The sequence below is a fragment of the Cervus canadensis genome, chromosome 25 (genome assembly GCF_019320065.1).
Source record: "Cervus canadensis isolate Bull #8, Minnesota chromosome 25, ASM1932006v1, whole genome shotgun sequence".
NCBI classification, from domain to species: Eukaryota; Metazoa; Chordata; class Mammalia; order Artiodactyla; family Cervidae; genus Cervus; species Cervus canadensis.
The window spans coordinates 2,365,029-2,388,474 of NC_057410.1; the positions used below are offsets into that span (position 1 = coordinate 2,365,029).

The window sequence follows — 23,446 nt, forward strand, 5'->3', positions numbered from 1 at the left end:
TCTAGTTTTCTCTCTGTTGCCTTCAGCAATGAGCATCAAAAAAATGTTTGGTAATATAGTGGGGTGAATGACACCTTTTAATTTGTATTTCTTTGCTTATTCATGTAGTTGAATAGCATTTCAAAAGTTCACATTTTATAGTCCATTTCAGGCCCCATCTTCTCTATCTAGCCTTCCCTGAGAATTCCAGACTAATCACATTAACTTATAATAGCCTAGGTTCTCACGGCAAGCATACTGGGGTGGTTTGCCATTCCCTCCTCCAGAGTGAAAAAGCCAGCTTAAAACTAAATATTAAAAAAAAAAACTAAGATCATGGCATCTGCCCCCATTATTTCAAGGCAAATGGAAGAGGAAAAAGTGGAAGCAGTGACAGATTTTCTTTTCTTAGGCTCTAAAATCACTGTGGATGGTGACTGCAGCCATGAAATCAGAAGATGATGCTTCTTGGCAGGAAAGCTATGATAAACCTAGACAGTGTATTGAAAAGTAGAGACATCACTCTGCTGACAAAGATCCATATAGTTGAAGCTATAGTCTTCCCAGTGGTCACATACAGTTATGAGAGCTGGACTGTAAAGAAGGCAGCTGCTGCTGCTGCTGCTAAGTCGCTTCAGTCGTGTCTGACTCTGTGTGACCCCATAGACGGCAGCCTACCAGGCTCCCCCGTCCCTGGGATTCTCCAGGCAGGAACACTGGAGTGGGTTGCCATTTCCTTCTCCAATGCATGAAAGTGAAAAGTGAAAGTGAAGTTGCTCAGTTGTGTCCGACTCTTCGCCACCCCATGGACTGCAGCATCACCAGGCTCCTCCATCCATGGGATTTTCCAGGCAAGAGTACTGGAGTGGATTGCCATCGATTCTCCAAAGAAGGCAAAATGCCAAGGAATTGAACTATGTTGCTGGAGAAGACTCCTGAGAGTCTCTTGGACAGCAAGGAGTTCAAACCAGTCAATCTTAAAGGAAATCAATCCTAAATACTTACTGGAAGGACTGATGCTGAAGCTGAAGCTCCAGTATTTTGGTCACCTGATATGAACAGCTGACTCATTGGAAAAGACCCTGATGCTGGGAAAGATTGAGGGCAGAAGGAAAAGAGGGCATCAGAGAATGAGATGGCTGGATGGCATCACTGATGCAAAGTCTGTGAACTTGGGCAAACTCCGACAGATGGTGAGGGACTGGGAGGCCTGGCTTGTTGCAATTCATGTGTTTGCAGAGAGTCCGACACAACTGGGCGACTGAGCAACAACAACAACATAATGGTCTAGTTTTCCGTATTTGTATCTTTTAGTTCCCTAACTCTGTTAGAGCTAGCTGTGTGGTCCTGGATAAATTATTCAGTTTTGTTGAGCCCACTTTCTTTATCTGCAAAATATACTGATAATAATATTTATTTTGCAGGGTTGTGGTAGGGATTCGAAGTAACATATCTCAGCTTAATAAAAAGTAGCTTTTTTCTTATAGCCTTAGCAGTCTATGTACATAGGAGGTATTCATAATTTTATATTTCAAATGAATGAGTAATCTGAGCATCTCAATCAATTTAGTTATTGATTGAGCAACTTTGACACATAGGTACTGTTCATATTCCTCAACATCTCTTGAATCTTTATGATTTAGATACCTTTCTTACATAAATCACATGCTCCTCTCAACCTCAAAAATTCTCTTATGTTTCTGCTGCCATGCCTAGCACATCATAGAAGGTGCTGAATAAATGTTGAGCTGAACTGAGTAAATTTAGTGGAAAAGAGAAACACAAGTTAGTTAAAACCTGTCAGGCATTGATGAAACCATAATAGGTACAAAGTACTTTGTACTTTGGGAGATCAGGACAGATTAATTTTGATTAAGGTATCTGGGAATGCCCTGTGGATTAGGTAGATTTGATCAGGACCTGAAATTTAAGGACTGAAGGTGTGTGTGCGCGCGTGCTCAGCTGTGTCCGACTCTTTGCGATCCCATGGACTGTAGCCCACCAGACGGTGTCCACAGGATTTTCCAGGCAAGAATACTGGAGTAGGTTGCCATTTCCTTTTCCGTAAGGACAGAGGATGACGGCTTAAGGATGGAATTATGAGTTAAGGCTTGGAGGTATAAGTTAAAATGTTGTGTTTTGTTATGTTGATGAAAAAATTAATAGTTGATTTAAGAAAGAAATGGAAAATTTTATTTGAGACAATCTGAGGATTATAACCTGGGAGACAGTCTTTCAGAAAGCTCTCTGAGGACTGCCCCACCCGTTAGAGGTCCCAGCACTGTTACATGTTTTTGAGATAAAGGGTTATACATCAAATGAATTATTGACAGAAGGAAGGTTATCTCTCAAGGAGTTATGAAGTAGTGGGTCATCCTGACACTATACAAGATTGAGAAGAACTATAAGCTCTGGTTAATGCAGATGGACAATATACTCTTAAGGGGGAGCAAAGAGGCCCGATCTGGCAGAGAAAAAATTTAAGTTTAAATTATTCTTGTCATAAAATATAAATTTATTTCATCAATTAGAGTTATTTTTTGCCGAGGTCCAGCCCCGGCAGGACCAGGAATACCCAAGGGATGAGTGGTGTCGGCGAGGAAGCAGACAGACAGACAGACACACAGAAAGTTGCATAGAAGAGGTAGCTTTTTTTATTTTTAGGACAGCTCAGTTTTTATAGAATGAACGTTACCTCCCCCTTAAGTCACCACATAGCACATCAGATATTGGTTTTGTGCTTCTGTCAATATTTTTATTTCCCATGTTTTTCCCCTATGCATTCATCTGGAACTTTTCTGATTACAGAGTTTATTCTTAAATGTCCCGTACATAGTCTTCTTGCCTCAATGGCCTAACATTTTCATTCTAACAAAACAATGTTCTACAAATCTCAGGTATAGTGTAAATACTTTGGACAATAAAACAATACATGGGAAGGGTCACAGTAACATGTTTGACATTTCTGAGACTAGTACCATGAGAAAAACCTGATATTTTTCTTTACCTGATGCCACAAAATCTCAATTTACAATGATTAACTATTAAACAGCAAAAACACCTCTAAAGCAGCAAAACACCTCTATTAATAGTGAGATAATGGCAGTGAGGCTGGTTAATATAAATCTTCTATTGAAATCCTAAGAACCCCTTTTCCTAACTCTACAAAAATACCCATAATCTTCCATGTTGTTTAAAGAAAGGGAAACAATGAACAAATATCAGCAAGGAAATAGCAATAATGAAAACCCTTTCAACCAAGGAGCAAGTAAACTAAAGCAGTATATCTACTTCTAAACCTACATGCCTCTACTCTTTTCTATTCTAGAACATTATAATCTTTTAAGCAAGCAGCCAAACTACCTGTGGCTTTTTCTTTTCTGACTTGATGTTTATGGTTGTATCCTGAGCCAGAGCAATCATGAGCATTTCCAAAAAGGCTTGGACTTTTCCAGCAAGGCCTTATTACTATATATTATATTTCCAAAAATTAGTAGAAAGCCCAACAACAGTAAGACAGAAGGAAGAAAGGGACATACCGGGCCCCCGGGACAACCTCGAGGGGAAGAGCTGCCTTGCAGGTTCCTCTCTTGTCCCGTGACCTTGTCACGGTTTGGGGGGCACCCCAGCGGCTCCCGACAATTTTTGGTGGCAAAAAAATAGGGTGGGCGAATGGGGCTAGATGAGGCAAGCTAGAAAAGGAGTTTGGTCTTATATTTTGAGGATTTTAGCGCGACCAATCGTTATAACTGCAGTTTTCAAACGTTGCCAGGAAACAGTGCTTTCAATATGGCTTCGGGCGTCAAGAGAGAGGTGGACCAGAGACTGCAGTTAGCCTGCTGGTGGACAAATCAGGGAGTGGGAAGGTGGCAAAAACCTTCAGGGGGAGAAGAGTATTTAATGGCCAGCACTGGTCAGGAGGTAAGGAAGGAGTGTGCCCGAGGAAGCGGGGCTGCGGAGCAAGGCTTGTGGAGACCGCACAAGCAGGCCGAGGCGCAGCGGCGAAGCCCCCAGCTGGCCGGCTGCATTCTGCGGGGGTACAGGTCTGCTCAGCCGGCGCGCCCCTGGCCCCGCCCCGCTAGCCCCGCCCAGCAGCCGCCGCCCCGCCCAGCAGCCGTCGCCCCGCCCAGCACTCGCCGCCCCGCCCAGCAGCCGCCGCCCCGCCCCGTTGCCGTCGCCCTTCCCCGCGCTTCTTGCCCCGCACTCGGTCAGTGTCCGGGGTTGCAGACCCCGGCGACTGAACGTCCTTGGCCCCGCCCAGCGACGGCGGCCGGGCTGGCGCGGGTTCGGCCTGGCAGAGGGAGGGCCTGGGCGGTGGGAGGGGGGTTACCTTTCCCTCTCTCACCCTCCGCCGCCCGAAGCGGGAGGAAGAAGCCGCGGCGAAGTCCCTGGGCGGCATGGCAGAAGTTCCGGATGAGCGCGAGCCGGGCCCGGTGGCAGCGGAGCCGCTGCCGCAGCAGCACGTCGGGTGCCAAGTCTTCTCCGAGCGGCTGGCTCAGCAGACGCCACCGCAAGGGTTCCTCTCCAGTTTCTTCACCAACAACCAGAAGTGCCAGCTTATGCTGTTGAAGACGTTGGCGACAAGTAGGAGCCGTGACCCGGGGGCCGGGCGTCTGCGGGTTGGGGTCTGAGCCCCGGCGGGCAGGGAGGGGCCTCCGCACCCCTCCGCTAGGGGGCTCCGGGTTCGGCCCAGGTGTGGCGGGGGCCGGGTTCTGGCCCCAAGGGCAGAGTTAGGGCAGATTCGGCATCGTGGGGTGCGTGTGGGGGGCTGCGCCTCAGTTTCGATCAGGGAAGGCGCTGACCCCCTTCAGGACGACTTTTGCCTGTGGCGTGAATGAGGAGTCGGGTTAGGAGTTAGCCCTTTCCGTCACCTTCTGACAGATCCTCTCATTTCATAGGTAAATTGTGCAGTTATATGGGGACTGGAGAGTCCCGGTGAAGCGGAGTTTTAAAGAGCTACGTTAATTAAACCATATTTGCTGAAACCGCGCACCTCAGATGGGATTTGAACCCAGCTAAAACTCAGATTGGGACTTGAGCCCTGCAAGCTGGGACCGTAACCTGCTGTCTTTTAATTGAAATCGCACACCTGGTCTCAGGAAGTTCAGGTTCTTTATGTCTCACTGCAGTAGGAATTGAGCAGGAGGCAAAATGATAGGTAAGAAGTAGATTTATTGAGACAGACACAAACTGCATACAGTGTGGGCTGTCTCAGAAGGTGGGAGGCCCTGGGAGATCCACGTTCCTTAGACAGAAGGCGGTCTGTCTCAGGCGGTGAGGGTGGCCTGGGTATATGGGCTGGTTGGTTTTTATGGGCTGAGTAGTTTCATAGGCTAATGAGTGGGAGGATTATTCCAGCTCCTTTGGAGACGGGGGGTGTGGATTTCCAGGATTTGGGCCAGAGCCCACTGTTTGGCCTTTTGTGGTTAGCTTCGGAACTGGTGTGCAATGTGTCATTTAGCATGCTGATAAATTAAAATGAGCGTATAATAAGGCTCAAGATCTACTGAAAGTTGGATCTTCTGCCGTCTTGGGCCTGACTGGTTCTAACCATTTTATGTCATGTCCACAACAGCTCTGTCCTCCTTGAAGGGTTGTGCCCTGCCCTGTTCACTGCTGCTGGCAGTGCAAAGACAGTTTTGCAGTCCTGCTCTTTGTTGAAAAGGGTTGTTAACCTTCATACACGGATGGGCTTCAGAGTGTGGAAACTTCTGACATGGACTGCGAAACTCCTGTTTGTATGCTCCTAAGGGCATCTTTCTGGGGAGAGAGTTCATAGTCCCATGATGTTCTGAGATGCCCATGACCCTGAAAAGGTTAAGAACCATTGATGCGGGTTACATAGGGACACCGTCTGCTGACCAGTTTCTAAATCCAGGGACATTGCACTAGAGATTTCTTAACTTTTTTACAAGGCCCTGGACTTCCCAAATTTACTTTAGATACATTAAGAGAATCAAAGACAAACTTGTTTGTCCCAAAATAAGATTACTGTTTCATAGCTGGCCAGTGACAGTTCAAAAGTCAACCACTCAGTGAGTTTTCCATCCTTCTTGAGATTACCTGCATCTCCGGGAATCAGGGGAGGAGAAAAGGGAGTAGAGGGGAATGATGACATTGTATTTACTTTGCAAATATGTATCAAATGCCTTCTAGATTCTGCTTTGGGCAAATACAGAGAGTAGTTGGGACCCTGCCTTTAAAATGTTCCAAAGTGGAATGCGATGGAAAGGACATGGGCTGCAGATTTAGACGTGGGTTTAAATTTTGATCCCTTTCCTTGTTACATATGGAAGAGTGATTTAACTCTCTGATCCTGTCTGTCTTTATCAGGGAAAGGAAAAGGGAGTTGGGAAGGGGTGAAAGTACCTCTGTTAGGGTTGTTGTGAGGTTTTATAAATGTAAAGTGCCAGGGTATCAGGAGCTGAATAAAGAAGCTGTAGTTGCTCTTACAGTGGAAGAGCCAGAAAGTGGAGGAAGAGCTGAGATAGGAAGTGAGAAGGGCCAGGTGCTGAACTTGAGTCCCAGTAGGAATGAACCCACTTCAACCTTCCACAGGGTAAGCTGCTGGAGAACCTGTTAGTCTATTACAGCATCAGCCTGCAGCTTTAAAATCCTGTCCCTGGGACGGATGTGATGAAAGAGATCAGGATGTGATGAAAGAGATCAGGCCTCAAGGGAGACGTTTGTTTTATTTTTCTCCAAAGCACATCCATTCTAAATACTGCAGGTCCTTCTTTGAAGAACCAAACCAGTGTGCTCCCAGGGCATTTTTTTTTTTTTAAAGAGGACACTAGACTTTTGAACCCATTTCAGCTCTGTAAAACTCTCAGCTGCTTCAGTAATAATGCATTTAGTATGGTGCCTGATACTTGATATACACTAAGTAGTATTTATTAATAATAATTGTTTTACTGTTAACACTCTTTAAGAGGAGTCAGGTTAGAAAAGCAGTAACCAGTACTTAACTTTCTCATCCAACAATACTTTTACTCACCTGTTTTTGCTTTCAGCATTTGAAAACCTTAATATCTTCTTCTTTTTTTTTTGCTTATGTCACGTAATTTGCTGTGCATTTATATTCTCAGACAGGACATCTCTGTGAAAAGTTGATGTTAGAAGCACCTGGGTTCCTTATATTTTCCTGTAATTTTAACAGGCTCATAGATTCTTAGAAATGGTGGTGGGTGGCTCTGGAGTTGTCTAGGCCTTTTCACCCCCATCACTGACCAGAAACCTCTGTGCCATCAATTGACCAGAGTGTTTTAGAGCTCTGTTGGAACAGGTTCTCTCTGAAGCCCTTTGAGGCTACCAGGCTCTTGTATCGACTGCTGTAATTGTTGGAAAAACCGTTTCTCATGCCGAGTTGAAATGTGCCCCATGTAACTTCTGCCCTTTGGTCCTTGTTCTGCTCTCTGAAGAAATGTTGGCAGAATCTATGCCCACACGACACCTCTTCAGATACTTGAAATTACTGGGGCCTTAGTTAGATCTTTTTTTTTTTTTAACTTTAAACTTTTTATCTTGTATTGAGATATAGCCGATGAACAATGTTGCGATAATTTCTGGTGGCCAGCACAGGGACTCAGCCATCCATATACATGTATCCATTCTCCTCCAAACTCCGCTCCCATCCAGGCTGGCAAGTAACAGTGAGCAGAGTTCCATGTGCTATACAGTAGGGTTTTGTCGGCTATCCATTTTAAATATAGTCGTGTGTACATGACCTTCCCAGAGTCCCCAACTATCCCTCCCCACACCCCCACTCTGCCCGGCAACCATAACTTTGTTTTCTGTCTGTGGGTCTCTGTTTAAGTTCATTTGTATCGTTTCCTTTTAGATTCCATATGTAAGGGATGTCATATGATGTTTCTCCTTCTCTGACTCACTTCGCTCAGTGTGACACACTCTTGGTCCATCTGTGTCGCTGCAAATGGCGTTATTTCATTCTTTTTAGTGGCCGAGTAATATTCCGCTGTGTGTATGGACCACATCTTCTCTATCCATTCCCCTGTCAGCGGACGTTTAGGTTGCTTCCACGTCTTGGCTCTTGGGAACAGAGCTACAGAGAACGCTAGGGTGCATGTATCCGTTCGGAACATGGTTTTCTCCAGATGTATGCCCTGGAGTGGGATCGCAGGGTCATGTGGTAGCTCTGTTTTTAGTTTCTTAAGGAACGTCTGTACTGTTCTCCATCGCGGCTGTAGCAATTTACATTCCCGTCAACAGTGCGGGAGGGTTCCCTTTTCTCCACACCCTCTCCACCTCTGTTGTTTGTGGATCTGTTGATGGTAGCCATTCTGACCGGTGTGAGGTGATATCTCATTGTAGTTTTGATTTGCATTTCTTCAGTAACTAGAGATGTTGGACATCTTTGCCTGTGCCCGTTGGCCAGCGGTTAGCTTCTTTCTCCTTTCCAAGTCTACAGATCCCTTTCTTGCTTCCTGTGGAACGTAGCCCTGCGCTGTTGCAGTCAGCTTCCCCTGGGGAACAGCCTCGGCGGGCGGGTCCTGTTTAGGGAGTGGTGCTCAGAATGGGAGGCTGTGTACAGATGAGGCCGACCGCAGCGGGGCCACGTACTGCCTTCCTCTGATCTGCTGCTCTGTGGCTGTGACCACAGTCATGCTGGTATATCTTGTTCATGTACATTCCCTCAGGCTTTCGGTACATCTTTAACACATTGAGTTTGATCATTTAACTGAGAAACATATTTGATATTATCTAAGATGTTTGGTGGTACATTTTGGTATTTCTGTCAGTGTTTCATTAAAGACTTGCTTTTATGTTAATTTAAGCTTATCTTTTTGTATTCATTTTTAATCAATTTTAAGATATTAGTATTACTTAAAATTATTACTAATTAGTATGACTTAAAATTAGTAGTATTTCACTAAGATTTTTTTTTCTATTTCACTAAGATTTGAGAGGTATTTTTTTCTTTTATAATATCTTCTTTTATAATATTTGGATAATTTAATTGCTGCTGTTTATTTTCCAATTACCATTATGTAATTGAATCAATGTCTTTCTAGATCCATATGTCAAACTTCTGCTTGATGCCATGAAGCATTCAGGCTGGTAAGTAAATCTTTTTAAAGTGCTCCTCTATATTCTGACTGCTGAAAACAGGCCACCCCTTCCTCCCCCGCCCCCCACAAACTGGAACCTCTTCAGGTTTTTCACTCAGGCCGCAGAGCCCTTTCCATGTGGTAGGTGGTGGCTGGCTGCATTCTCTCCAGGCAGGCCTTCTTCTCTCCGGACCTCTTCTGCCCTAACTCCACATCTCTGGCTCCACCATTCACCTCAGGTGTTTAGTAAAGACAGTACTTAACATCTTTCTCGTAACTAACTACCAAACCTGGTTTTTCCACTATGCCAGTCTCAGCATTATCCTTCATGGAGAAGAAGTCTCAGTTTGTTATGCATTCGGTAGCCTTCCAGGTGTCGTTCAACGTTGAGGGGATCAGAAAAAGTAGACTTCTGAGCTCCCCTTCTTAACATTCTGGCCCAAGGGCAGAAACTCCAGCGTATTTCCAGTGTGGTCTTCATTAGTCAAGCCAGTGCCTTATGGACTCACGGATAGCATTTGAACTGGGATCGATTTTGCAAAGACAGTTGCCCTTTTCTACAGATGAGAGGACTAGATGCTGAGGGTGTTCAGTTGCTTTCCCGAGGTGTCCTGGGTGGCCGTGATGGAGATATGCATGATCCGGGTCTCCTGGCCCAGGGCTGTGCCCCATGGACACTGCTTCTGGACGTTGTCTCTCTAATCCGTTCTTGCCTTCCAGTGCTGTTAACAAAGACAGACACTTTGCTTGTGAAGACTGTAACGGAAATGTCAGTGGAGGTTTTGATGCTGCAGTGTCTCAGGTAGGCGTTTTACCAAGTCGTTTTCTTTCCTGCAGTTCTCCTCGTGTTTGCTGAGTGCCTTCCACGTGCCAGGCATTCTGCTGGGTAGACTTTGTGTGGGATTAAAAAAAAATGCGTTAGTCGCGATTCTGACCCTTAAGGTCCTAACGTCTCACAGGGGAGACAAGCCGAGTGCAGACAGTGACAGGATTTGAGGCAGGTTACACTCCTGGAGGCGGTGTGGTTCCCGGGGGGGTGTTGTGTGGTGCCGCTGCTGTATGTGGGAGGCTTCGAATGTCAGGATAAAGAGTTTCATCTTCACACAGTGGGAAGTGATGCATCTTTGAGAATTTTTGATGAGGGGAGCGAGTTTTCTCTTCTGTAAAATATGGGTAACGATTGTATTTATCTCACAGAACGGTTATGAGAATTAAATGAGATTTCTCTTGTAAAGTACACTCAAGTCAACACATGTTAGTTTTAAGTCACTGGGGGTTTCTGACAGTCTCGAGGTGGTAGATGGATATGTCATGTGATGAGGGTAGATATAAGTGTTGGACGTCACTGATTCCATCATGAATATATAACACACATTTAACTACATTTAATTGTTTCCTGCTAGGGGATGTTATGTGTATTTTGGTTATTTATAGCTGTTTGAGGGAAATCAAGGGAAAGAGCAACATAGCAGAGGGGTGAGGTGTCTGAGTTTTGGAGTCAGATAGACTTTGAGTTCAAATCCTTATTCCCCTGCTTATTAGCTGTGGGGCTTGGGCAAGTTATTCATTTTATTCTCAGTTTCCTCATTTGTAAGTTAAAAAAAAATTAATTTCTTTTAATTGGAGGCTGATTACTTTACAATATTGTAGTGGTTTTTGCCATACACTGACATGAATCAGCCATGGGTGCACATGTGCTCCCCATCCTGAACCCCCCTCCCACCTTCCTCCCCATCCCAATCCCTCAGGGTCATCCCAGTGCACCAGCCATGAGCACCCTGCCTCATGCATCGAACCTGGGCTGGCGATCTGTTTCATAGATGATAATATACATGTTTCAATGCTATTCTTTCAAATCATCCCACCCTCGCCTTCTCCCACAGAGTCCAAAAGACTGTTCTTTACATCTGTGTCTCTTTTGCTGTCTCGCATGTAGGGTCATTGTTACCATCTTTCTAAATTCCATATATATGCATCAGTAGACTGTATTGGTATTTTTCTTTCTGACTTACTTCACTCTGTATAATAGACTCCAGTTTCATCCACCTTTTTAGAACTGATTCAAATGCATTCTTTTTAATGGCTGGTAATACTCCATTGTGTATATGTATCACAGTTTTCTTATCCATTCCTCATTTGTAAATTGATAACTGTGACACCTATAGCTCTCCAGGTGGGTCCTGGTGAGTTCATTCCCTTTTGGGGTTAAATAGAGTGCACATTTTGAATCTTCATCTTATTTCTCAGCAGTGTTATACACAGTTGGAAACTCTTTTCTTTTTAATTAAAATTTTTGTTGTGAAGTATCTCATTCATGCAGAAGAATGACAAACCTATATGTATGTGTTCAGTCATAATAATAAAATGAACATCTGTATAACTACCACACAGATTTGAGAAACAAAACCCTGCTGGGACTTTAGAAGCCTGTGTGCCCCTTCTTGGGTCATAGCCCCCCTTCCTAATCTTTGACTTTCGTAATAATCATTCCCTGCTTGCCTAAATGGTTTAAACATCTATGTATACAGTCAAAAAATGTGCTATGTAGTTGCCTGCCTTTAAAAAAGTTTTAAAAAAATTTATTTATTTGGCTGCACCAGGTCTTAGTTGTGGTAAGTAAGATCTTTCTTTCATCTTCATTGCAAAATGCGGGATCTTTAGTTAGGGCGTGTAAAACCTTTGGTTGTGGAATGTGGGATCTAGCTCCCTGACCAGGGATCGAACCCCAGAACCCTGCACTGGGAGCGTGGAGTCTTAGCCACTGGACCACCAGGAAAGTCCTTTGTTGCCTGTTTTTAAGCTTTATATATACTTGGGGTCATAGGTAATACTCTGTCATTTTATGAAATTATGCCGGATGTAGTCCTCTGTAATTGAATTCTTTTGTGCGACATTGTGAGGTTCTTCTGTCTTGTATGCACCCCTGTTGTGTATATTATTCACTGTTGTGTATATTATTCCATTGGACATTTGTAGTAGAGTTTACTCCCTCTAATGTCATTTCCAGTGTTGTTGTTATAAGCAGTGCTGCTGTGAATTCTTCTCCGCCTCTCCTGAAGCACACACAGGCAGGGGTTACCGCAGGGTCTCTGCCTGGAGGGGATTGCTGGCTCATAGCTCGTGCGTTCCCTTGACTTGAGCGGCTAATGCCACTTTCTGGCCGTGGTTTCCGGCATGCAGCACGCCCGCAGTGCTCCTTTGGCAGCTCAGCTTCCTGAACCAGCCCTTAAATGTTGAAGTCCCTTAATCCAGAGTGTTACAGCCCCTTCTTTCCTTTCCAGCACTCTGCCGAGGCGACCTAATTTGCTTTGCTAGGTCAGAACTCTGTCTTGAATTCCACATCCAGAGCCAAGTGTTCACTGCACGCCTACACTTGGAAGTTTTAAAGGCATCTCAGACCTGACGTGTCCAAATTCAAGCTGATGGTTTTTACCATCCTCCATCTCCACCCAACCTGGTCTTTTAGTTTTGCATATCTCAGTGAATGGTACCACCATCCATCCTATTACGCAAGCTGGAACTTTAGGGATCATCCTTGATCCCTCTGATGCCCTTCTCATTTTCTATCCAGCGCCAAATTTTGCACAGTCTACCTCCTAAGTACCTTTTAGGCTCCCACCACCCTGGCTCGGGCACTATTATCTCTTGCCTAGAATACTTTATTCTCATTTGGTTAGTCTCTCTGCATCCAGTTTGGATCATCTTATGCCTGTTTTTCCAATTGTGGTCAAAAGGATGAAAGCAAAATAACCCACCCCCATTTCACTGTTCCCTTTCAGCGACTTCCCACTGCTGTCGGCATAAAGCGTGACTTGGCCCTGATGACCTCACCAACCCTACCTCATGCCTACCACCTCCAACTTTGGGCTTCAGTCCTATAGGCCTACCTTCACCTTCTCAGACATTCCTGTCCTTCAACCCTCGCCCTACCCTTTGCATGTATTATTCTCTCTCTGGAATGCTCCTTTCCCACTCCTCAAATTTAACTCCTGTTCATCCATCCATTAGATCCCAGTTTTAATATTCCTTCTGCAGAGAACCATTTCCCAACTCTGCAGATCATTGTATGTACTCATAGCAACTGTTATTGCATGTGCTCAGACATTTTGGCAAATATTTTATTAATTTCAATCTCCATTTGTAGCCTATAAATAGGTCTTGATAAATGCTAGTTGAATAAATGAATGTTGAATGAACGTATATAAAATACCTGGGACATGTCCCGGTGTCTGGCACTTAGTCAGTACGGAGTAAGTAGAAACTATTATTATTAGGACCCCTCATGTCTTTGTCATTCTTATAGGGTCCTCCCATTCAGTGTGCTCTTGGCTTTTTGCACTTCTTTCTGAAGGTCTTTCTGAGGACTTTTCCTGGCAATTCTAGTAGAATGGGACAGAGTGGTCATGCATTGTTGATTCATTGCTCATTCAGAAACTTGATAAGAAGCCTTTTACATATATTCTCATTTAATTCTCAACAGTTCTATGAGGTAGGTAATGTAAGTCATCTCCTTTTAATAGTTGAGGAAACTGAGGCACAGAAAGCTTAAGAAACTTGCCCAAGGTCACTGACTTAGTAAGGCGTGGGGCTGGAATTTGAATCGCTGCTTCATTGCAAGGTCCACGCTTAAATATTATTGAGACGGTAGCGTCCAAGACAGGCTGGTGCAGTCCACCCAGCGAGGGTGGTAAGTGAATACAGGTCCTTGAACGAAGTGCTCTGCAGTCCAAGGAGAGGGGACCCTGGGGAAGGCTCCCTGGCGTGTATGGAGACGGCTGGGCCTCGATGGTGGGGAGGGTGTGGGCTCCGTGGAGAAGAGGAGGTGAGGCCTCCCATGTACTGCGCCCCCTCGGGGAGAGTGAAGGTGGACTCTTACGCAGTGAGAGTTGCTCTTAGACGTAACTGAACTTCTCTCCCTTTGGTGCCTGTTAGATTGTTCTGTGCCAGAATAACATCCGTAATCAGGCCCATATGAACAGAGTGGTCACCCATGAGCTCATTCACGCCTTCGATCACTGCCGCGCTCACGTCAACTGGTTCACCAATGTCAGACACTTGGCCTGCTCTGAGGTAAGTTCTGGTGTAGAAGATACTTCCCCCCAAGCCTGACATTGTGTGTTTGAACATTTTATTCAAGTATGATTTATTTAAACATCTTTGTTTTCTTGTCATAATTCCATGTTAGTCTTCGATTTCTGTTTCCAACTATCGAATACAATTTTTGTCTCAAATATAACCTTTAAATCCTAATAATACTGATTTGACTATTACATGACCATGACTAATTATAATACAAAAAAATGGTTTTTCCTGTGGAATAAACATTTTCTATATCATAAAATTTATATAAACATTTACTGAGGGCTGTGTGCCTAACACTGTTCTGTTTGTGGATTCTTATTTAACCTTCACAACAATCCCTTGAGGTGTAGATACTGTTATTCCCATTTTATTTATGTGAAACGTGAGGCAGTTGTTTAGATACCATAGTTAGTAAGTGGCAGAGGCAAGATTACAATCAAGGTTCTTGATGGGTTTGCTGTGCTGCCTTCCACAGGTAAAGTTGCTAGCTTTCCCTGGAATAAAACAGTTCATTTCAAAAATACAACATTAGTTCAGTCACTCAGTCGTGTCCGATTCTTTGTGACCCCATGGACTGCAGCATGCCAGGCCTCCCTGTCTATCACCGACTCCCGGAATTTACTCAAACTCATGTCCATCGAGTCGGAGATGCCATCCAGCCATCTCATCCTCTGTTGCCCCCTTCTCCTCCTGCCCCCAATCCCTCCCAGCATCAGGGTCTTTCCCAATGAGTCAGTTCTTCACATGAGGTGGCCAAAGTATTGGAGTTTCAGCTTCAGCATCAGTCCTTCCAATGAACACCCAGGACTGATCTCCTTCAGGATGGACTGGTTGGATCTCCTTGCAGTCCAAGGGACTCTCAAGAGTCTTCCCCAACACCACAGTTCAAAAGCATCAATTCTTCGGTGCTCAGCTTTCTTTGTAGTCCAACTCTCACATCCATACATGACTGTTGGAAAAACCATGGGTTTGACTAGATGGACCCTTGTTGGCAAAAGTAATGTCTCTGCTTTTTAATATGCTGTCTAGGTTAGTCATAGCTTTTCTTCCAAGGAGCAAGCGTCTTTTAATTTTATGGCTGCAGTCACCATCTGCAGTGATTTTGGAGCCCCTCAAAATAAAATCTCTGTTTCCACTGTTTCCCCATCTATTTGCCATGAAATGATGGGACCAGATGCCATGATCTTAGTTTTCTGAATGTTGAATTCTAAGCCAACTTTTTCACTCTCCTCTTTCACTTTCAAGAGGCTCTTTAGTTCTTCTTCACTTTTTGCCATAAGGGTGGTGTCATCTGCATATCTGAGGTTATTGATATTTCTCCCGGCAATCTTGATTCCAGCTTGTGCTTCTTCCAGCCCAGCGCTTCTCATGATGTACTCTGCATATAAGTTAAATAAGCAGGGTGACAATATACAGCCTTGACGTACTCCTTTTCCTATTTGGAACCAGTCTGTTGTTCCATATCCAGTTCTAACTGTTGCTTCTTGACCTGCATACAGATTTCTCAGGAAACAGGTCAGGTGGTCTGGTATTCCTGTCTCTTTAAGAATTTTCCACAGTTTGTTGTGATCCACACAGTCAAAGGCTTTGGCGTAGTCAGTAAAGTAGAAATAGATGTTTTTTGGAACTCTCTTGCTTTTTCTATGATCCAATGGATATTTGCAATTTGATCTCCGGTTCCTCTGCCTTTTCTGAATCCAGCTTGAACATCTGGAAGTTTATGGTTCACGTATTGCTGAAGCCTGGCTTGGAGAATTTTGAGCATTACTTTACTAGCGTGTGAGATGAGTGCAATTGTGCGGTATTTTGAGCATTCTTTGGCATTGCCTTTCTTTGCAATTGGAATGAAAACTGACCTCTTCCAGTCTTGTGACCACTGCTGAGTTTTCCAAATTTGCTGGCATATTGAGTGCAGCGCTTTCACAGCATCATCTTTCAGGATTTGAAATAGCTCAGCTGGAATTCCATCACCTCCACTAGCTTTGTTTGTAGTGATGTTTCCTAAGGCCCACTTGACTTTGCATTTCAGGATGTCTGGCTCTAGGTGAGTGATCACACCATCATGGTTATCTGGGTCATGAAGATCTTTTTTGTATAGTTCTTCTGTGTATTCTTGCCACTTCTTAAATCTTCTGCTTCTGTTAGGTTCATACCATTTCTGTCCTTTATTGAGCCCATCTTTGCATGAAATGTTCCCTTGGTATGTCTAATTTCCTTGAAGAGATCTCTAGTCTTTCCCATTCTATTGTTTTCCTCTGTTTCTTTGCATTGATCACTGAGGAAGGCTTTCTTATCTCTCCTTGCCATTCTTTGGAACTCTGCATTGAAATGGTTATATCTTTCCTTTTCTCCTTTGCCTTTAGCTTCTCTTTTTTTCTCAGCTATTTGTAAGGCCTCCTCAGACAACCATTTTGCCTTTTTGCATTTCTTTTTCTTGGGGGTGGTCTTGATCACTGCCTCCTGTACAATGTCACAAACCTCCGTCCAGAGTTCTTCAGGCACTCTGTCTATCAGATCCAATCCCTTGAATCTATTTGTCACTCCCACTGTATAGGGATTTGATTTAGGTCATACGTGCATGGTCTAGTGGTTTTTCCTACTTTCTTCAATTTCAGTCTGAATTTGGCAATAAGAAGCTCATGATCTGAGCCACAGTCCGCTCCCAGTCTTGCTTTCGCTGACTGTATAGAGCTTCTATACAGCTTCTGACTATATAGAGCTCAGTGATCAATGCAAAGAAACAGAGGAAAAGAATAGAATGGGAAAGACTAGAGATCTCTTCAAGAAAATTAGACATACCAAGGGAACATTTCATACAAACATTTCATCTTTGGCTACAAAGAATATAATCAATCTGATTTCAGTATTGACCATCTGGTGATGTCCGTGTGTAGAATCTTCTCTTGTGTTGTTGGAAGAGGGTGCATTCTCTTGGCAAAACTCTGTTAGCCTTTGTCCTGCTTCATTCTGTACTCCAAGGCCAAATTTGCCTGTTATTCCAGATATCTCTTGACTTCCTACTTTTGCGTTCCAGTCCCCTATAATGAAAAGGACATTTTTTTGGGTGTTAGTTCTAGAAGGTCTTGTAGGTCTTCTACAAGTAGGAGAACCGTTCAACTTCAGGTTCTTTGGCATTACTGGTTGGGGCATAGACTTGGATTACTGTGGTATTGAATGGTTTGCCTTGGAAACAAACAGAGATCATTTTGTTGTTTTTGAGATTGCACCGAAGTACTGCATTTCAGACTCTTTTGTTGACTGTAAAGGCTACTCCATTTCTTCTAAGGGATTCTTGCCCACAGTAGTGGATATAATGGTCATCTGAGTTAAATTCGCCCATTCCAGTCCATTTTAGTTCACTGATTGCTAAAATATTGATGTTCACTCTTGCCAGCTCCTGTTTGACCACTTCCAATTTGCCTTGATTCATGGACCTAACATTCCAGGTTCCTATGCAATATTGCTCTTTACAGCATTAGACTTTACTTCCATCACCAGTCACATTCACAACTGTGTGTTGTTTTTCTTTGGCTCCATCTCTTCATTCTTTCTGGAGTTATTTCTCCACTGTTCTCCAGTAGCATATGGGCACCTGCCGACCTGGGGAGTTCCTCTTTCAGTGTCCTATCTTTCTGCCTATCTTTGATGGCAGAGTAGAAGGACGTGTGCTCATCTTCTGTGAGAACTCCCAAATTGCAACTCGCTGCTGAACAACTGTCGACAGGAGAATGCCCACCAAAAAAACATGCCCCATGTCCAAGGGCAAAGGAGAAGCCCCTGCTAGACGGCAGGAGGGGCGAAATCAAAGCCCATACCTGCCAGAGACACGCGCAGGGCTCAAACGAAGCCGTGTACACCCGGAGACCCACAGAGACTGAGCCAGACCTGCCCCGAGTGTTTGAACGGCTTTGCTCGGAAACCTGCCTTTCTCCAAGGTTCATGTCCATCGTTCTGTGGCCTGGGAGAACTCACCTTGTGCCAGTGTTATCTCAGAATGCATGTTGTGGGTGAGGGGCCTGGCGCCAGTCTCTGAGCTTTCAGACATTTCCTTTCTCTCATCTGCAGCCTGCTAGTAGCTATATAGATCATTTAAGGTGATATTAAACGTTTGAGTGTGTCCTGTGGAGGTATAGGTCAGCAGCGGCCTGCCGCTGGGGCAGGGGCTCTGGGTGAGGCAGACCTGGGTTTGGCTTAAGCCCTCTTGGAGGAGGTCTCCATTAACCCCACCACAGAGCCGCCAGGACTTACACAGGACTGGGAAACAGGTCTTGGAGGGCACAAACAGAACCTAGTGCACCAGGACCCAGGAGAAAGGAGCAGTGAGCCCACAAGAGGCTGGCCCAGACTTGCCCGTGAGTGTCCAGGGGTCTCTGGCGGAGGTGTGGTTGGCGGCGGCCTGCTGCAGGGTCAGGGGCACTGAGCGTGGCAGTGCGTATCTGGGACCCTTTGAAGGAGGTGACATTACCTTCATTACCTCCACCATAGTTTTGGTCTCAGGTCAAACAAGAGGGAGGGAACACAGCCCCACCCATCAAACAGAAAAGTAGATTAAAGATTTACTGAGCATGACCCCGCCCATCAGAACAAGACTTGCAGTATCCCCCTGTCAGTCTCTCCCATCTGGAAGCTTCCATAAGCCTCTTATCCTTCTGCATCAGAGGGCAGACAGAATATAAACCACAGTCACAGAAAACTAATCAAAGTGATCACATGGACCACAGCCTTGTCTAACTCAATGAAACCATGAGCCATGTGGTGTTAGGCCACCCAAGGCAGATGGGTCTTGGTGGAGAGTTCTGACAAAACATGGTTCACTGGAGAAGGGAATGGCAAACCACTTCAGTATTCTTGCCTTGAGAACCCCATCAGCAGTATGAAAAATACAACATAGGAAGATAATAATATCTTCCTATGTTGACTGGATTGCTTTCAGAAATACACATATATATGCTCCTAGAAAGACATTTGTATTTCATACTTGCATTTCATTAATTGAAGAGTGCAATGTGCTGAGAAGCTAAAAAAAAAAAAAACTAATATAAATTTCAAGCCTATATTTCATAACTTAGATTATTTTCTCTTTCCCTTGAAATTAATAAGCAGCCTCACTGTGTCTGATTATAACTCATATGATTTGGAAAAAAGACCGAAACCTGAGCTTTTGAATATTTCTCTGTCTCTGGGGTGTTACAAGAATTAATGCCTGTTAGCTAGTTAAACTGTGTTAAGTGCTTTGAGCTCCTCAGAGGAATGAAGCTATGTTATTATAGGAGTAAAAAGAAGTGGGCCATCTGATTGCAGTGAATGAGCAAAATTGTGGCCAGGCTGGCTATAGAATGTGGGTAGTTCCACAACTATTTCACATATTAAAGCTGCTTTTCAGAGTAGGAAATGGCAACTCACTCCAGTATTCTTGCCTGGAAACTTCCATGGACACAGGAGCCTGGCAGACTATAGTCCATGGGGTTGCAAAGAGTCGGACATGACTGAGCACACACACAAAGCTTCTTCTTAACTTAAAGATACAGCAAATTAGAAGATATGTACTACCTTCAGGCTGTCATGTTCGTAGCATGAACAGTTTGGAATGTTCTTGATTCTTGTACCCACTAATTTTTCATAGGCCAGCTGAGGCCTCGGAGGAAGGTCATGAACTTACACGGGTTTAAGGGAAGGTCCGAGAGCGCGTCAGTGGTTTGGGCTGGGAGGCCTGGGACATGGGTTCAGGGAAGGTCTGAGAGCGCGTCAGTGGTTTGGGCTGGAAGGCCCGGGAGGTTTGTGTGCCCGAGTGTCTTAGGTAGTGATGTGTTGTTTTATGCTCACACTGAAAATCAGTTTGTAGGTCTTTGGAAGAATGCTTTCTTGAAGTCCTTTTGGTCATTTCTAGAAGTGAGAATAGAGTATCTGTAAAGACTGTAGAGAGCATAATCTTTAACTCAGAAGTCCAACTCTGACTTTTGGTTCAAACAGAAATTAGTTCTGTCATTAAGGTTCCAGAGAAACATTTTGAAAATCCCTTTTGAATAGGTGATTCCCCTCAGTATATTTGGTGTTTTGTAGCATAGCTCATAGATGTCTGGTCTTTTTTTTTTAAAATGCTTTTCTGAATTCGGTAATTCTTTATTTGTTTATTTATTGGTTGCTCTGGATCTTCGTTGCCATGCCGTCTTTTCTCTCGCTGCAGCCAGCAGGGGCTACACTCTGCTTGCGGCGTACCAGCTTCTCATTGCGGTGGCTTCTCTTGTTGCAGAGTGTGGGCCTTAGTAGTCACGGCACAAGGGCTTGGTGGTTGCGGTTTCTGGGCTCTAGAGCACAGGCTCAGTAATTGTGGCGCGTGGGATTAGCTGCTCCGTGGCACGTGGGATCTTCTTGGACAAGGGATCGAACCCATGTCTCCTGCATTGGCAGCGGATTCTTTAGCACTCAGCCACCAGGGACGCCCTCTGCTCTTTTTCTTAACTTAAGAACTTCTTGTCAATAGAGTTTAAAAAAAACCTTACAGATACTCTGTCCTCAGAAAAATATGCCAATTTTATGTTCTTTTATAATAAAAAAAAATCAGTTGATATAAAGGTATAGAGCACAAGTGCTTACTTTCTTTTTGTCTGCCTTCTGTCTTGTGATAGGTTCGAGCTGCTAACCTTAGTGGAGACTGCTCACTTTTAAATGAAATATTCAGGTTGCATTTTGGATTAAAACAACACCATCAGGTAAAAACTAACGTATGAAATCACTTAACTGTCAAGAGTGCTATGAGTGGAAATAATGAATAGAGAAATGAGAAGTACATTTAGTATTTGAAATGTGAAAGAACTATTATTTGAAAAGAACACAACATGTATATCACTTAAGCCAATAGAGGGAATTCAGTTATGTTTTACAATTATGGGCAAGCTCTGTGACTGGGAGATTTTCGCAGTGAAAAGGCTATGATATCTCGCATGGGGTCATTTTGGATGGGGGTAGATAATGAATGGAAATGAAATCACAGCCTGTCTTACTTCTAACAGTTCTGGACTTCTGTTTTCAAACTATCATTGTTCTTGAGACAAAAGAGTAATACGTGTCAGAACAGGGACTGCAGTTTAGTGCAGTGTGTATTTGGGCACCTTCATAAGGCTGCGTGATGTGACAGCGATGCTTTGGATTGGCACAGACTTCATTATGAAGGACTGAGCTGAGAGATTTTGTGAACAAAACAAAATGAAAACTATAGGCAAGACCAATCCTGCTGGAAAGCTTTTAAGGTCACCCACAGATGGACATGGGGAGAGGAAATGTAGAACTGATGGGCTGGTGAAGGATGTGAGCAATTCTTCCCACGGCAACCAAGGGGCTCTGTGTCCACACTGAGGAGAGAGGCTGGTCAGAGCCTCTCTGTGGGAAGAGGTTGCCGGGCCAATTTGTGACGTACATGGGCATCAGGAGAGCAGTTTCGACCAGATGTAGAAAGGACAGGATTGGAGCAACAGGAAGGTCCTTGGTGGAGTAACTCAGCTCAGCTCTGGGGAGGAAGGCGAAACGTCACAGTGAACTGAGAGCAATCGAGAACTCAGTGAAAGGGCGTTAGAAGGCAGACCAGGGCCTGGGCAGGGTGACTGCTCGGCTGAGGCCGTCACGCCTTCAAGCTGTGCCGAGCTCACCTGTTCACTGACTCGTCCTGAGCACGTGTCTCCTGAGCCCTCCAGTCCCTGCTCTGCTGTGGAGTCGGCGTGGGCAGCATGTGACCGGGCAGTGTGTTCTGACTCAGTGGAGAATGGAAGCCGGGTACACCTCGGCACATCCCCGAGAAGAGGCTAATGCATTCAAGGAATGTGATCCGGGGCCGACAGTGTTTGAAGGAGAAATCCCTCCTCTTTTTACCTTGGGTTGGAAGTAGCGGTGGATGAATGCAGCTGGCAATGGGATGGAAGATAGGTGGGAGCAGGGGGAGAAGCTTTTGTATAGCATGTGCCCAAAGAAAAGTTGTTTGATTTTTTTTTTTCCCCGATGAAAAATTAGAAAACCTTCAAATTTTGTGTAGTTTCCTGTTGCCTCCAGGGGAGATTCCCCTCTCAGAGGAAAAGTTATCCAGCGATGGTCAGCTATGAAAAACTGAGAGAGAGAAAGGTACAGCAGTATATTTCAGATTTATTCAAGTTAAAAAAATTCAATCAGAACCTTATTTATAGACTTTTTAAATGATTTTTCAAATTGGGAGTTACTGTTTAGCAGATATTGCCTAGAACTTATCATCATTGGGAAAGATAAGAAGGGAGGAGAAGAAGAGATCTTTCTTATACCTCAATAATTTTAGATTGAGCTAAACATGCTCCATAATTGAATCTTTATTTTTTGGACTTGTAGAAATTAATAAAATAACATGAGAGAAAATTAATTTTGACCGTGGTTCAGACATTATGTGAAGTGTTACTATTTCATGAGTAAATTTTCATATAAGATTAACGCTCTATACTTTCTTGCTCCTTAGACTTGTGTGCGAGACAGAGCCATTCGTTCTATCCTGGCTGTTAGGAACATTAGCAAAGAAGTGGCTCAGAAAGCTGTTGATGAAGTTTTTGAGTCTTGTTTCAATGACCATGAACCTTTTGGAAGGATCCCTCATAACAAGACCTATGCAAGATATGCTCATAGAGACTTTCAAAACCGGGATCGATACTACTCAAATATATGAAGACAATGATATTTTATACTATAGAGCTTCAGTGGTCATGAAGAAAGTATGGTTCCTAAGCGGACAAACATAAACGATCAATTAAATACACGGAAGACACAGAAGATGCTGATTCTAACATCAGAAAAAGTAACTGTGGTGAGAAACGAAATTGCCTTAAATGCAAAGGCAAACATTGTATCTTTGTAGCTTTGGATCTTTATTTACCAGTTGGTAAATAGAGCAAATAAATTGTTCATTTAAAATTTTCTACAATATACTTGTTATTACTTGTGTTTTGTTTTTGTGATAGTGATTTGTTTTTATTATATGTGATTATTTTAATACTTGATTATGAAACCTGTGAAGTCTGCCCTTGTGTGATGTGTATGTCTTCTCTGGAAAAATGTCTATTCAGATCCTCTGCCCATTTTTAAATCAGGTTGGTTGTTTTTTGATGTTGAGTTGTATGAGTTTTTCTATATTTTTTTAAGTAACCCCTTATCAGATATTGTTTGCAAATATCTTCTCCCATTTAGTAGGTGATCTTTTCATGTTGTTGATGGTTTCCTTTGTTATGCAAAGCCTTTTTAGTTTGATGTCCCTTTTGTTTATTTTTGCTGTTCTTTTGCTTGCCTGAGGAAACATATCAAAACAAAAATTA

At 43.9% G+C, this 23,446-nt stretch overlaps 1 protein-coding gene across 2 annotated transcripts; it reads left to right on the top strand.

The window, feature by feature from the left end:
* The first annotated feature begins 4,140 nt into the window (after nt 1–4,140).
* On the top strand, nt 4,141–23,058 carry ATP23 (ATP23 metallopeptidase and ATP synthase assembly factor homolog). Of its 2 annotated transcripts, none has more exons than XM_043447030.1 (6): nt 4,141–4,563; nt 9,012–9,057; nt 9,768–9,849; nt 13,980–14,117; nt 20,756–20,839; nt 22,600–23,058. In XM_043447030.1, the coding sequence occupies exons 1-6, from the start codon at nt 4,377–4,379 to the stop codon at nt 22,801–22,803; spliced, it is 741 nt and encodes a 246-aa protein (XP_043302965.1). In that variant the 5' UTR covers nt 4,141–4,376; the 3' UTR covers nt 22,804–23,058. The 2 variants fall into 2 exon arrangements, with proteins under 2 accessions (XP_043302965.1, XP_043302964.1); XM_043447029.1 differs by lacking the exon at nt 4,141–4,563 and adding an exon at nt 5,116–5,137.
* The last annotated feature ends 388 nt before the right edge of the window (nt 23,059–23,446 follow it).